The following is a 13,938-nucleotide window of genomic DNA, read 5'->3' on the forward strand; positions in this document are numbered from 1 at the left end:
TTTATCTACTATGAATTTTATTTAAAACATAATTTATATATTTAAAAATATTTATTTATTATAAATTTTAATTATAAAATAATAATTTCTTATGCATTTGGAAGACTAAAATAATTATTTAAATATGCTGCAGTGCAAATTGACCCAAAATTTTCGTGGCGAAGAGATTTTGCTGCTGATTGTTTTATGGTGAATAATTTTTTTACTACTTTCAATTAGCCCTACTTGGTTGAAGCTGAATATGGCCCTGGCCTCTTATTTATCTTGGTTGTCAAATATATCTTGAAGTTTATTATCTGGTGCAAAAAATGTTATTAAGCATAAATGCAAATCAAGGACAGTTTCTTTGATATCTGTTATTATGTTAATTCATTAATTTTCTGTTGTTTACTTGTGTGTGTCCTAACCAAAGTGAAAGATACAATTCGAATATAGTGGAAGATGAAACCCATGTTGTTGCTTTTTCTATATAATTTTCTCATCCTATAATTTTTTTTGTCAAGAGTCATTTTTTAATTACTTCAGCAAATATGGAGAAGTAACAGATTCTGTGATAATGACAAATAAACTTTATGGAAGGCCACGGGGGTTTGGCTGACTAATGCACCTTATGGCAATGTTATTGAGTGCCAAATCATGCTAGATCACAATACTGGGCGATCTAGAGGCTTTGGATTTGTCACTTTTGACGATGAAGATTCAGTTGAAAAGGTTTTTTCAGGGGGAAAAGTTCATGAAATTGGAGGCAAGCAGGTTAGTGAAACTGTTGAAACTAAAATAAAATATTCTTATTGTGCACAGAAGCTGATGTTATTTACTTGCTTATTGCTTATTATTTTGGATACCCGTGTCTGACTATAAATAATTTATGTTGAGATTAAAAGAGCTGAGCCCAACAAGATCTGGGGTTGATTACTGCAACACCTCAAGAAAAGTCATATGATGGTTTTGGCAATGGAATGGATGGATATGGTGGGAATAGTTCCAGAAATCGTAATCATGGAAAAAGAGGTGGACAGTATACAGATTCTGAAATGAGCGGAGCATTTGGTCATTTTGATGGGAACTTTGAGGGAAGTGCTGCCACTGTTTATGGTGGCTATGGATTTGGATATGGTGGGCCAATGTATTGCTTTGGTGGTTATGGACTCAATTCTTATGGTAATCCTGGGGGTTATGGTGGCGGCATTTCTTCCTATGAAGATAGTGGTGGCTATGACAGCGGCAAAGTGGCTAAGAAGGATGATGGTCCTACGTACAACCATCCTTACTGGAAGTGATTTGCTATTGAAAGTCAGCAGAAAAGATATGGCTGCAAAGCAGTCTTCTGTACCACCCCTCAGGTTTGCTATATCATCATTCATTCAGATCAGAAGTAGGGGAACAAAAAGTATATATGTTGTATCTAATGGGTTTTGCAAAACTTTCTTGGAACTTCTTTGATAAGGACTGGCTAATTTCTAGAAGCGTCATATATTGAAAGATCCCTGGACACTGGTAAATTAGCTACCAAAAGTCCAAAATCACACAAATTTATATATATGTGTCCTGTAACTGTTGATGATTGATTACAGTCGTTTGAATTGTTTCTAATAGCGAAACTTCAACTTTTTATTTCTCCACTCATCTCGATGTCTCTTCTAAATCAGTTCATTTTGGTAGTTGCTACGTCTCAAGTTAACTTCTGTTTGAAACTTCAATTTTCATCGTTGAATGAATACAATGAAAGAGTGATAGTTGTCAAAAGCTAGTGATATTAATTAGGAAAAATTGACTAGAGCTTAATTAGATAGACTCATATTGAACACTGTTTTTAATTAAGCGGCTCACTAATTGAACAAGTTTTATACACGCCAAAGCTGCATCACGAATTATGAAGATATTCAACGGTCATCTAATCACAAATTAATAACTTGGTTGATCTTTTTACAATCGATTGATGAGAGTTACGTCCATGCGGTGCCAGTGCCACCAAGCATGGCAAAAGAAGAAGAGGAAAATGACCCGTGTTAGTAAGCTTGTGAATCGCGTTTTGGACAAGTACGAGAAACTTCCGGCGAGTCTTAAAGACCACATAAATTTAGAGGAAATGTTGGGAATGAAAATGAAGAGAAGTGTTGAAACACAAAACACCACTTCCCGTGGTCCTCAGCATCCTATTAATGAGAAGCTTGAGCGCTTCAAGGTTCGACCTGTTTTTCCCTATGAAGAGGACAACAAGAACTGAGACTTTGTTCAACTTATTTCATTACTTTTGGAATGTAATTTTTTTTTCAATTCAATTATGTTTACCGTGTAAGACACCAATTGTCTAATTTACTCTCAAATAAAAATAGGATTAAACAATTTCAACTAAATTATTAGTGCAATCAATCCCTTTAAACCACATGAGAATTGCAGGCATTGGTATGATCCAAATGTAAGTAAAGTGACCTCCAACCCCGAGACAGGAACAACTTAGTGATGCAAATACAAATCGGAGCTGATAAAAATTCAAGTCATATTAAAGTTTTTTTTTAAAAAAAAAAAGTTAAAGGAAAATATTATAATGATGATTATCAAATTTATACTAATTTACAATAATCACCTTCACACAACGCAGGGGAAATTAAAGACAGACATGTTAGATAATTCTCGTGTATAGCAATATTTATTTAGTTTACGTGGTAAAGGGAATAGTTTTCTTTAAGATCTTGAGTTAGTTTTTTAATTGAAAAATAGATAGTAAGAAAATTTTATTCTATTAACTCAGATTAGTTAAAATCTAAATAATTATCAGATATCAGGGGTCTTAAACCAAAAAGATATTCCACGCATTTGATGATAATAAACTATATAACATAAGAGGAACTGATGTTTGATTCAACTGTTAAAGTTAACCGTACAATGTAAAGTTGAAGTTCAATTTTTGTTGGTTATTTTTATAAGTAATTCATTTTAAATCTTATATAAATTTTCTTTGAGAGTTATTATACAATATTTAGATCTAAATGTAATTAGTAGCCTCATTGAGTCATTGTCCTTAAATTTTTTGTGTAAAAAAATCTAGCAAGCACTAGTATTATATATATATTGCTTGGATATTTGTTCTGCTACATTGAAACCACCCTTGGTCATGAAATGGGCAGTGAAGACTAGGCAAGTGGAATCCGTATGAAATGGATGGAAAACAATTGTTTGAGTTAATAAGACAACACTAGTTATTGTGGAGTCTATGTAGAGGTGCCAGAGTTGAGAAAGATTTATATATATATGTTGCTTAAATGCATTCTACCTGGATTAATTATTGCGTTGGCACTCTCCGCACTAGATAAGACCTGAGGAAGATTTAGGTGAAATTAGTGCACCTAGATTATTCCGTTGGCACTCTCCACTAGTTCTTGTGGTGGTAGGTACCGAGCAAATCTTTGTTGAGAGATGACTGAGAGATTTTATTATTTTTGACGGTGACAATTATAATGATGTGAATTTTGAAAACATCATATATTGGGCACGTACTGGCATTAAAAATATATCCAGGATATAATTATTTGGGAGCAATGAAACTCAGTAGAAAAAATAATGACGCCAATTTTTTTTATGACCAATTATAAAGTGTTACTTGCCATTTGTCAAGTTAACGGGTTATATAAAAATTTATCAATGCCCAAAAAATATTAACCTCTAATGATATTTCATTAAGTGTCATCATATACTCATAACATTTTTTTTATAAGGGGAAAAAGAGACATCAAGGTAGAGAGGAGCATCTCAAGCATGTTGACACCCTCTTCTTTACCAATCTCTCACTCCTGAAATTTATTGATAAAAAAGGAACTACAAAACCATTATGAGAGGATTAGGCCAAGGCAGCCCACAAACATCAAGGACAAAAAACTCATTACAAAAAGGGACATGTAGTGTCCCACTAAAAGGATTGATTATTACCCACAACAAAATTTGCAATCCTATTTGTACAGTGATTGTCTTCTCTAAATATGTGAGAAACTCTAAAATTGAAATGAGAAACGCTATGCATGCTAGTGGTTCACCTGTTTCTACTGCAAGCAGAATTGTCAATTTACGGCTTGAACAACTAAAGTAGAATCACACTCCAATAAAAAAAAAAATTTGTCAATTTCTACTGCAAGCAGCTTCGATGGCAGTGATAGCTGCTCCAATCAATTTGGCTTCAAAAGCTGCATAACATACATTAAAAACAATATAGTATGCATGACGATTTAATGAATTTATTAAACTTTAAAAGACCTATGCTAGTCAAATAAATTGCAGCATATCCAATATGTGTAATCAAGAGTTTTTTGTTGGTAGAGAAGAAAAAATAATAAGTGATATGAGATCATTATATATTCAATTAATCTTTGTGTAACATGTAATAAGATGTTATTAATTTTTTTATAAGTTAAAAAACTGAATGTTACATAGATTACCCCCGGGACCCTAAGCGATCTGAGATTATTATAAATCCAATTAATCTTTGTGTAACATAGAAAAAGTAAGAAGTGATATGAAATCATTTTATAAATATAAGATGTCATTACTTTTTTTTTTGGAAGTTAAAAAACTGAATGTTACATAAATTACCCCTGAGACCCTAAATAATAAGTGAACCGAGATCATTATAAATTCAATTAATCTATGTGTAACATGCAATAAGATGTTATTAATTTTTTTTGTAAGTTAAAAAACTAAATGTTGCATAGATTATCTTTGAAATTACTTAATACAGTAATTTCTAAGCAGAGAAAAAGGTTAGCTTGATTGACTGAATTCATAAACACACACTAGTTTGAAACTACTTAAGAATTTCTCCACCGAAAACAGGACAGCTAACCATGTTGAACCCTTCTTCTTGGCCTCACCAATGAATGTTGAAGCAAAGTGTTGGAGACAAGTCACGCAACCAATGTGCGAATGTTCCAACTTACAAAGTCCTAACCGAGTTTTAACCTAAATTAAGACCAAGTCGAACTAAATTAAGTTCTAACCAAGTTTTGACCTAAATTAAGACCAATGTGCGAATGTTCCAACTTACGTCTAGAGCATATTTTTGATTGTCAAATATACGTTATATATAGCTTGGCATCCTTCAGGCCAAAACATGCATCATAATCATACTCTCCAATCTATTCTCCAACATTGAATATTATATTTCCATCTGCATCATTTTTATTTAATTGCAAGGGAATCAATCACTAGTCACGACCGAATTTTGGTGCAAAACTAACTACTTGTTTCGAATTTTCAATCTGAGAACATGCAAAACAATGACAGAGCCTCTGAATCACATGCGGCACACACTGGTGAATATGCAGCATCAACTTCAACTAATTGGTACAATTTCAGCTCCAATATTCCCTACTTGCTTATACAGAGCAAGGGCAACCAATATAATTCTTCTCATAATTGCACGCCATATCCAACCACAAAGAAGCGTTTAATTCTAAGCAAAAGGGTTTATTCAACTAGAACTCGTGGTCGTTCTGGTCCCCTACAGTCACTGGCTCTAAAACTTGGTCGATTCAAGGTCCGAGCAGTAATTGTAGACGACATTGCAAGCGAGGAAAGCAATCGAAAAAGATGATTTTTTATTTATTTTTTATCCATCCATGAATATGTAACCTGATGTTACATATATCAGAAATCAACTTTTCCACATATCAAAAGTAATAGTTTGCTATAAGCAAGATATGATTGTACTACTACTAAAGATCTAATAATCACATTCTCAAATTAATGACGTGATTGTATATATAAATCATTAGGATAAACTATGAACAAACAATTCTTATATTACAAATTTGACTTTTCATTTTCCAGAGTGAGATAGTTTAATTCTATTTATAATCGTATAGTCATGTGTCTTTTTTCTTTATACTTGTGCTGAGAGTTTGGCAGAGAAACAGAATAATTGATGTTTTAGGTGAAAGAAACAAAACACCATTGCAAGGTCTTTTGCAGCAGCTGAATATCAAGGATACCAACCTTCACAACTAAGTTGCGTTGGTTAAAACAATAATTAAGTGCCTATGAAGTTTCTCCCAACTCAAATATGCTGTTTTGTGATAGAAAATCAGCTATTCAAATGGCCAATAGCCCCAATTGCTGCTTTATCCGCAACCATGTTTATTGTGGATTTATTTTTTGATTTAGATCACATATTTTTTCATGTAGAAACCTGATATCTCTAATTGAGTTTGAACAATCTCACACGCACTTGATGGTCTCTATTTTTCATTTATAAACATTATTCACAATCTATCCAAATATCTAGCAAACTTCCTTCCGAAAGCTCTGCTAAAGGTCTCATTCTAGTCTTTAATATCCAAGTTAAGCCTCCATCACATATTCCATCCTAAATTAAAAGAGTAGTAATTAAAGTAGTCGAACTAATTAAATTTTTATTTTATTATGTTCAATTTGACTGTAGATTGCAGATGTAAATAGTTGTAAACATTTTGAGATCCTTCTGAATCCACTTTTTAGTTTTCAATGAGAATTTGATTTTATGAATTCTGGATCTCAATATGTCCGGAATAAGCAGAGCCTTCATGTACGATAAAGCCATGCCTTTATATATATATATGCCGAAAAAAGTAATTACAGAAAACATATAATTGCTTTCCATTATATTACTTAAGTCAACTTTACGTCACATTTTTTTATCTCAAAAAGAAAAGGAGAAAGTAAATTGGCGTGATGATAATTAACAGAAGAAAAAGGAATTAAAAAAAAAAACGATGTTGCAGTTAGTGATACCGTTGCATTTATATTTTTTATCTTATTCTTAATCACAAGTAAAACTTTACAAGGTACATGCGAGTAAAGAATTTTTAAAAAGCTTTCATTTGTTTTTAATTAATATTTTGTTTTAAAAGTGAACTGATTCAAGTGTTAATTAGTGCCTTTTTTCTTGTCAAATGGCATAAAGTTTTATTTAATTTTAATGTGTCTAGTTAAAGGGGTTGCAATTTTCTGATATGAGGGTTAAGGATTTATTTCATTATCAAACAAAAGGGATCTAGTTTTTCTTTTCTTTTCTTTTTTTTCTTATCCAGGGACAGATTAGCTAAACATAATCAAGCATTTATCACGGTCTTTATAAATGGGCATACGTGGCTTAACTCTTTGAAGGCCATAAGCATACATTTTCTTTTAACCATGCTTATTACCTAATGATCACACCTCTTGATTGCGACCATAAGCATACATTTTCTTTTCGACGCGCACCGTAAAAATTTTCTGATAACATCATCCCTTAACATAATTTTAACTACCAACAAATTAAGATTAGTCTATTTGACAAGAATTGAACTTATATTCCACATAAATATATATTTGAATTTCACTGTAAAAAAAATTATTAATAGATAATATATAAGTATTTTTTAAATGTTTTTTAGCCTTCAGGTTAATGAATTCTTAAGATCCCAATCACCTAAACTTTTAGGTCTTACCAACTAAAAAAACCTTGATTTTAGTAAAGTATTTTATTAAAAACCAAAAACATATATTTCATCAAAAAAGATATACTAAATTATTTTTTATAAAATATTTTTACTTATACTCATCTAAATTGATTATTAAAATCAATATTAATAATATCTTAAAATAGCATAATTAATTAATTCATAAAAAATAATTAATTACTCTATCTTTTTATTTGTTTGTTTAAAAAATATTTTTATTTATTTATTCGTTTAAAAATTAAAAAAAATATTATATCTTTATAAAACCTAGTATTTCCCAAATTATTAATGAATTAGGACAGATCTAGAAACTAAAGAAGGCAGCTGTATAAAATGAAATAAACTTTAAAATACATTACCTAGTTCTTTTTGTAAACTGTATAGGAAACTATAAAATTTAGATAGAATTCAAAAATATAAACTAAGAGAAAAAATAGTATATCTTCATTATCAAAACCTTAAGAATGATATATAATACGAAATGTTTTCACTGTCAACAATGAATATTTTATTTCATTATGTAAGAATAAATTAAAGAGATAAAAAAAAACTGAAGAGTATATTTAAAAATAAATAAATTATTAATAAAAATGATATATCAAAATTGTAATTTATAAAAAAAAATCATAGATATTAAAAATTTTGGTTTTAACAATTAGAAAAATTAGAATTATAAAAAAAATATTAACTAAAATAATAAAAAATGATAAAATTTAAAATGCTTAATATACTTTTTTGACAGCTAAAATACTTAATATTATGGACGGCAAAATGGACTATTCAGTCCGATTAAGGTTGCAAACTGTAGCTGGTTGGGTAAAAAAAAAAAACCCAAATTTAATTGAAAATTTTAAAATGAGGCCAAGCCTTGTAAAATCTTTTTTTTTTTAGGTTTTACTAGTTTTTGCAAGTTAAGATTTGGTTGAAATATAATTGGATCTAATTATAATTAAACAAACTTTGAGTTAATTCATATCCAAAATTTAAAGCTCAAATCTTATATTTTATTGAACAATTTTTGGTTTATCTCTAGTTGACCTATCCATTTTATCAATTTTAACTTTTTCATAGGAATTCAACTTAAGAATAAGAGATTTATAATTACTCACTAGCATTATTCAATCAACTAAGTTGAATTCCTTGTATTCATTTTTGTCAACTTTAGCTAATTAATTATTTAATATTTTAATCTATGTGAAAACACTTTTTACATTAATATCAACATAATCACCCGATTTAAAATCTTTTACTTTCTACGTCAGTTTCATTTACATCAATTTACAATCGATAAAGTATGCCCAAAATAATTGATATAGAATCCCTCCTCCCATTAGTGTAATATGTTGGAAGTTATTTCATATTGAAGATAAGACCTATTTTAGGTTAAGAGACATTAATTTGTTTGAGAATTAATCTTCCTTTCAAAATCCAACTAGATGGATGATAAAAGTGTTGTGATAAACCTGCGGTCTGTCGAGATTTAAGCTAAAAATGAGAGTGGGGTTTATGAGCACATACATGAGACAAGGGTGCTAGAGAAGGCAAGTGAGGGAGGTATCAAAATAGAGGTTGTTACTTAAGATGATATAGTGCAATACGATGCTAGAAGACCTACATTAAATGATGAGCTAGGAATCACTGGGTCAAGCTTTTTAAATTTCCTTAATTCGGGGCGCTTGAAAGACATGCACAAACATATAGTCAAACATTTTTAATATGTACGTATGGCATTACACGCATGCATGACTTGAGAGACCCGTAGCCATCAAGGGAAGGTAAAAGTGTCACTGTCACTAAAATATGCTCAATGTATATGTTTTTGACGTTGATCAATACAACGATTTATATTATTTTTATAAATAATTTTTTGTAATATTTATTTAATAGTAACATTTTTTACATTATCATTCTTTATTTTACACCTTTTTTTTATATCTTAATCATAATTTTTATATGTATATATATAATAAAAATAAAATGGCTCCTTTTAAAAACTCCTATTTTCTTGAGAATGATACGTCAACAAAGGGTAATTAAGGTGGACCACATGCTTGAGTTCGAAACAACCTCCAATAAGCTAGAGTTTGCCTACAATATTATTCTTGAAATCTCAATAGAATAGTAAGTTGAAACATGATTAGGATACAGCACCCATTAATTCTATGAAGTAATAATCAATTCTGAATTATTAAGCATTCCCACCACTTGCCCCCTTTTCTTTACCAAACTAGGATAGTTTTCTCATTTCCTGATCATTCTTATTCTAATTAATCAAATTAAAGTCCCAAGGAGAGAGAATGAAGGTAACGAAACATTAAAGCCGAACCATTAATAGAAACTCGAGTTTCTTTTCTCTTTCAACCTGAGCTGAGTGATTCTAAATTGGTGCACAGAATGTCTTCAAACTAGTTTCTGACAAGTTAGATAGGAATCTTTAGCTATATGAAAATTATAAAATCAAGGGAGGGATGTGTGAACCAAATTACCGTAGAATTAGGTTTTAAGAGTTGATTAATTAGAATTCTATTTCAATTAAGTGAAAGAGTTGACATTCAATTATGGTTTTTGCAAAGAAACCTAAAATAAAATGGCCGGTGCCATGTGATCATTGTCTCCAAGTTAAGCAGCATTTGTTTAATTTACAAGAAAGAACACCTGCAAATCTATTAGCTGAGAATTAAGATAACATATATATAAACAACCAAAAAAAGATTATTTAAAATTAACAACTTAAATAGACATTACATACATATTTGAGGTGCAACATACAGCAGCAAACCTCACTATAGCTAGAAGGTAGTACTGTACACAAGGTGAAAAAAAACCAAATGAAAAGAAAGATGCACTTTCCACACACACACTATACCTTTCCTGGTGTCTAAGCAAAGTCTGGATGTAAGAGTTCTCCCATAATTTATTATTACAACTTACTTACCTTTCCTTATTAAGATTTTTGCATTAGTAATATAAAAAGTTTTTTTTTTATCATCCCATGGGTAGTAACTAGTAATTAGGAAACCCCCAGAGGTTAGGATCTTCATCCATGTATTCATAGTCGGTAGCAGCAAAATTATCAAAACGAGGAGGACTCAGTAGCATTCCTTCAGCCATATTGACCAGAATATTCGGCATGTCAAAGATCAAGTCCTCATCCACAAAGTGGTTCAAATTTCCCCCTGAAAACTCTTCCGTCAATGAAACCGAAGCATTCCCTCCTCGGCTTCCTTCAAGTGCATCATTCGCAGCTCCGACAGCGGCTGCGGCGCTAGCCGCAGCCATCTGAATGTCGCGAGCAGCGGATGATGCGGGGACGGGGAGGGAGGAAGCCGAGTTAGGGAAGTTGAGTTCAGCATCCTTACCCTTAAGAGCAAGCGCTGCCACGTCATAGGCAATAGCAGCCATTTCAGGGGTGGCAAATGTCCCTAACCAAATCCTGTTAGGTTTTTTGGGTTCTCGGATTTCAGAAACCCATTTGCCACTACTCCTACGCCTCACTCCACGGTACACAGGGTGGCGCCCTGTGTTAGCATTGGAGGCTCTGCTGCTTGATGCACCGTTGCTGGAACGCATGGTTATGATGTGAAGAACGATAGGTTTCAGTATCAGTATCTCGAGGGATTAGTCTCTTACTCTCGGTCAAGTGAACCCGAAAGAAGATAGATATTTGCAGTTGGCAGTTGAAGGTGAAGGTGAGGAACTTCGGTGATGGCAATTGGAAGTTGAAGGGAGCCATTTATTAGGGTAAGAATTGTGATGACTGGAGAAGGAGTTCTGAGAAGGAAGTGCAAACCAGTTGTTGCTGAACTACGGTGTGTGAAGGATTAGGGTGTAAGACAGCTTGGTGGTGTGTGTTGGATATATAACTGGGTTGGAATTGGAGAGCGTTTTGCTGTATAATAACAAAATTTATAAAATTTTAAAAAAATATTGAAAAGGGAATTATATTTGCTGCTTTCTGCTCCCCTTTAAACGACGTCAAAATTATCAACAGTGATAATGCACTTTGTCTATCAATCGATATGCACATCACTAACCACCATTCTTGGTTTTTTTTTTTTCAACAGGGATTTTGATATCTTGGAGATTAACATGATTTTCATCTTATTATTATTGTGGCACACAATATAAGACTTCCGACGCGGAAATTTTCCAATGGTTGAATTTTATCAGACGAGGTTTTTATAATTTCTTTTGTTATTAACCTTCAGTTCGTCCCACCAATTAGGTAGGGTTTGAGCTGCTAGCTGCTGCTGTTGCTGCAATATTTATATGACTATATGAGAAATGAGAAGGTCGAACGTAGTTTTTCTTTGTCAGGACATGTTTGCTAACAAATCTTACCTTTTTACTATGTGCTATATATATGCTGCAAGTCCTTTTGTTGTATAAAGCCTTCAAACATATCAATGCATGAGACTAGACTATACATCTACTATTATCTTAATTCTAAAATTAGAGTGGAAGAAGCGCGCTAGCTTTGGGTTTTAACTAGTTCCAATAGCCAAAGGGACCGTTAATTAAGTATAAATCACCCCACCCTTGATCAGGCTTAATTTAAGGGGTGTAAATAGGTATGAATAATAAGTTTGTACTTTGAACTAAGTAGGTTGAAGGGGGCTTTTGTGGTGTCTGGAGTTTATAGACACATAAAATAAGTACGTACTAGTAGACAAAGTCAGACTGATTAAAGCGCTAAGAATTGAAGGAGTGTTGATGCTCTCCGATTTTTTTAGAAATACACACAAAAGATTAAATCATAAAAGAAATTAATACATTTATCAATTATTTTTTGTATGCATCTTTTTCCTATTAGAAATTTTCAATACTAAACAAAATACACTCAAGAAGAAAGGATGCTCAGATAAGAAATAAAAATAAGCTACATTATATAAAGAGTTTAATCTATCTTTATGTATTGAATGTGTAAAATAATTTTATATGATTATTCAATTATAAATTATTATTTGAATTACTTTAAGATAATTATTTTAAAAATTAACAAAACTGTTATATATGGTGAATTGTAATTAGATGATTGTATAAAAAAATTTACTCTATAAGTGTATTTTTTTTCTCTTATATAAATCCACATTTTTATCACCAATTAATTTTTTAAAGTTAAAACCTTGGTTAAAGCGCAGAAACGTACAATATTGAGCAAAATATTATATAAAATGAGAAATTCATAATAACTATCTTAAAACTTAAATAAAATCTCATTTAATGATTGAAGTACTGTAAAAATATTTACATAGGAGATGCTGGTTAATTAAATCCATAGTTTCATCAATAAATATTCTTTAAACTTTGGCGTGTATAAAACTTGTTCAATTAGTGAGCCGCTTAATTAAAAACAGTGTTCAATATGAGTCTATCTAATTAAGCTCTAGTCAATTTTTCCTAATTAATATCACTAACTATCACTCTTTCATTGTATTCATTCAACGATGAAAATTGAAGTTTCAAACAGAAGTTAACTTGAGACGTAGCAACTACCAAAATGAACTGATTGAGAAGAGACATCGAGATGAGTGGAGAAATAAAAAGTTGAAGTTTCGCTATTAGAAACAATTCAAACGACTGTAATCAATCATCAACAGTTACAGGACACATATATATAAAAGGCTGCAACTATGTTAAGTGTCAGGTTTATTTAAAATCCTTTCTGGTGTACATTGGTATACTAGAGCCAAGACGAGCTGAACATCACTCGTTCTAACTACTAGGCTTAATGGGAATTTGTTTGATATAATCTAATTCAGGAATAAACTTATATTTCTGTATATATTATAATACTTTTTCTAATTGTGTTTTTATACTATTCTGGTTGAAATATTGGTATATTTTTACATTACTTTACTCATAGGTCGTTAATTTGAATATTATTTATGATATATTGACACCACAATAAAGTGCTGATAATTAAAAATGTTTAATATTATATAATTATATAATATATTAAATTAAACTAACACGATAAGAAATGAATTCATTTGATAAGAGCTAAACAATAATAAGTAAATTTTATACATTGGAGTTTAGTTTGTATAAAATAAACATTTATACAAACATTTGATAAGATTCACAAATTGAGTTATAAGGAATTTTAATTCTAATGCAATTTGAGGTGGATCAGATTTGCTTGGCTGACATAATGGATAATCCGTCAGGAGTTGTAAATACGTATTAAGTATATATATTTGAGTGAAATCATGTGGTTCGCTGTTCATCATCATGCTCGGGGTTACAATCATTGCACCACACTTCTATACACACTCTACTATCTATATCTATGACTCTGATATGTTTCAATTCATTCAAGTTTGGTCCTTCAAAGTTTCCTTCAAAGTTTACTGGGTCGGTCCCATCTAAGGCGCTTACTGGGATAATTCTATGGGTCCCCGAATGAAATATGACTCCCTATATTGGTCACTACAAGTTGTAAAAGTTATTACACATCAAAAGATCA

General features: G+C 31.3%; 2 protein-coding genes across 2 annotated transcripts; one reads left to right on the forward strand and one right to left on the reverse strand.

Moving 5' to 3' along the window:
* Nucleotides 1–109: 109 nt before the first annotated feature.
* Nucleotides 110–1,622, forward strand: LOC114385786 (heterogeneous nuclear ribonucleoprotein A3-like). The gene is made up of 2 exons (XM_028345855.1): nucleotides 110–753; nucleotides 885–1,622. Exon 2 carries the CDS (start codon nucleotides 960–962, stop codon nucleotides 1,278–1,280), a length of 321 nt encoding a protein of 106 aa, XP_028201656.1. The 5' UTR covers nucleotides 110–753; nucleotides 885–959; the 3' UTR covers nucleotides 1,281–1,622.
* An 8,539-nt stretch (nucleotides 1,623–10,161) lies between these two features.
* Nucleotides 10,162–11,295, reverse strand: LOC114386432 (ethylene-responsive transcription factor ERF024-like). Its single transcript, XM_028346436.1, has one exon. It carries the CDS (start codon nucleotides 11,037–11,039, stop codon nucleotides 10,473–10,475), a length of 567 nt encoding a protein of 188 aa, XP_028202237.1. The 5' UTR covers nucleotides 11,040–11,295; the 3' UTR covers nucleotides 10,162–10,472.
* Nucleotides 11,296–13,938: the final 2,643 nt, after the last annotated feature.

This window comes from Glycine soja, chromosome 15 (assembly GCF_004193775.1).
Source record: "Glycine soja cultivar W05 chromosome 15, ASM419377v2, whole genome shotgun sequence".
In the NCBI taxonomy this organism is placed as follows: domain Eukaryota; kingdom Viridiplantae; phylum Streptophyta; class Magnoliopsida; order Fabales; family Fabaceae; genus Glycine; species Glycine soja.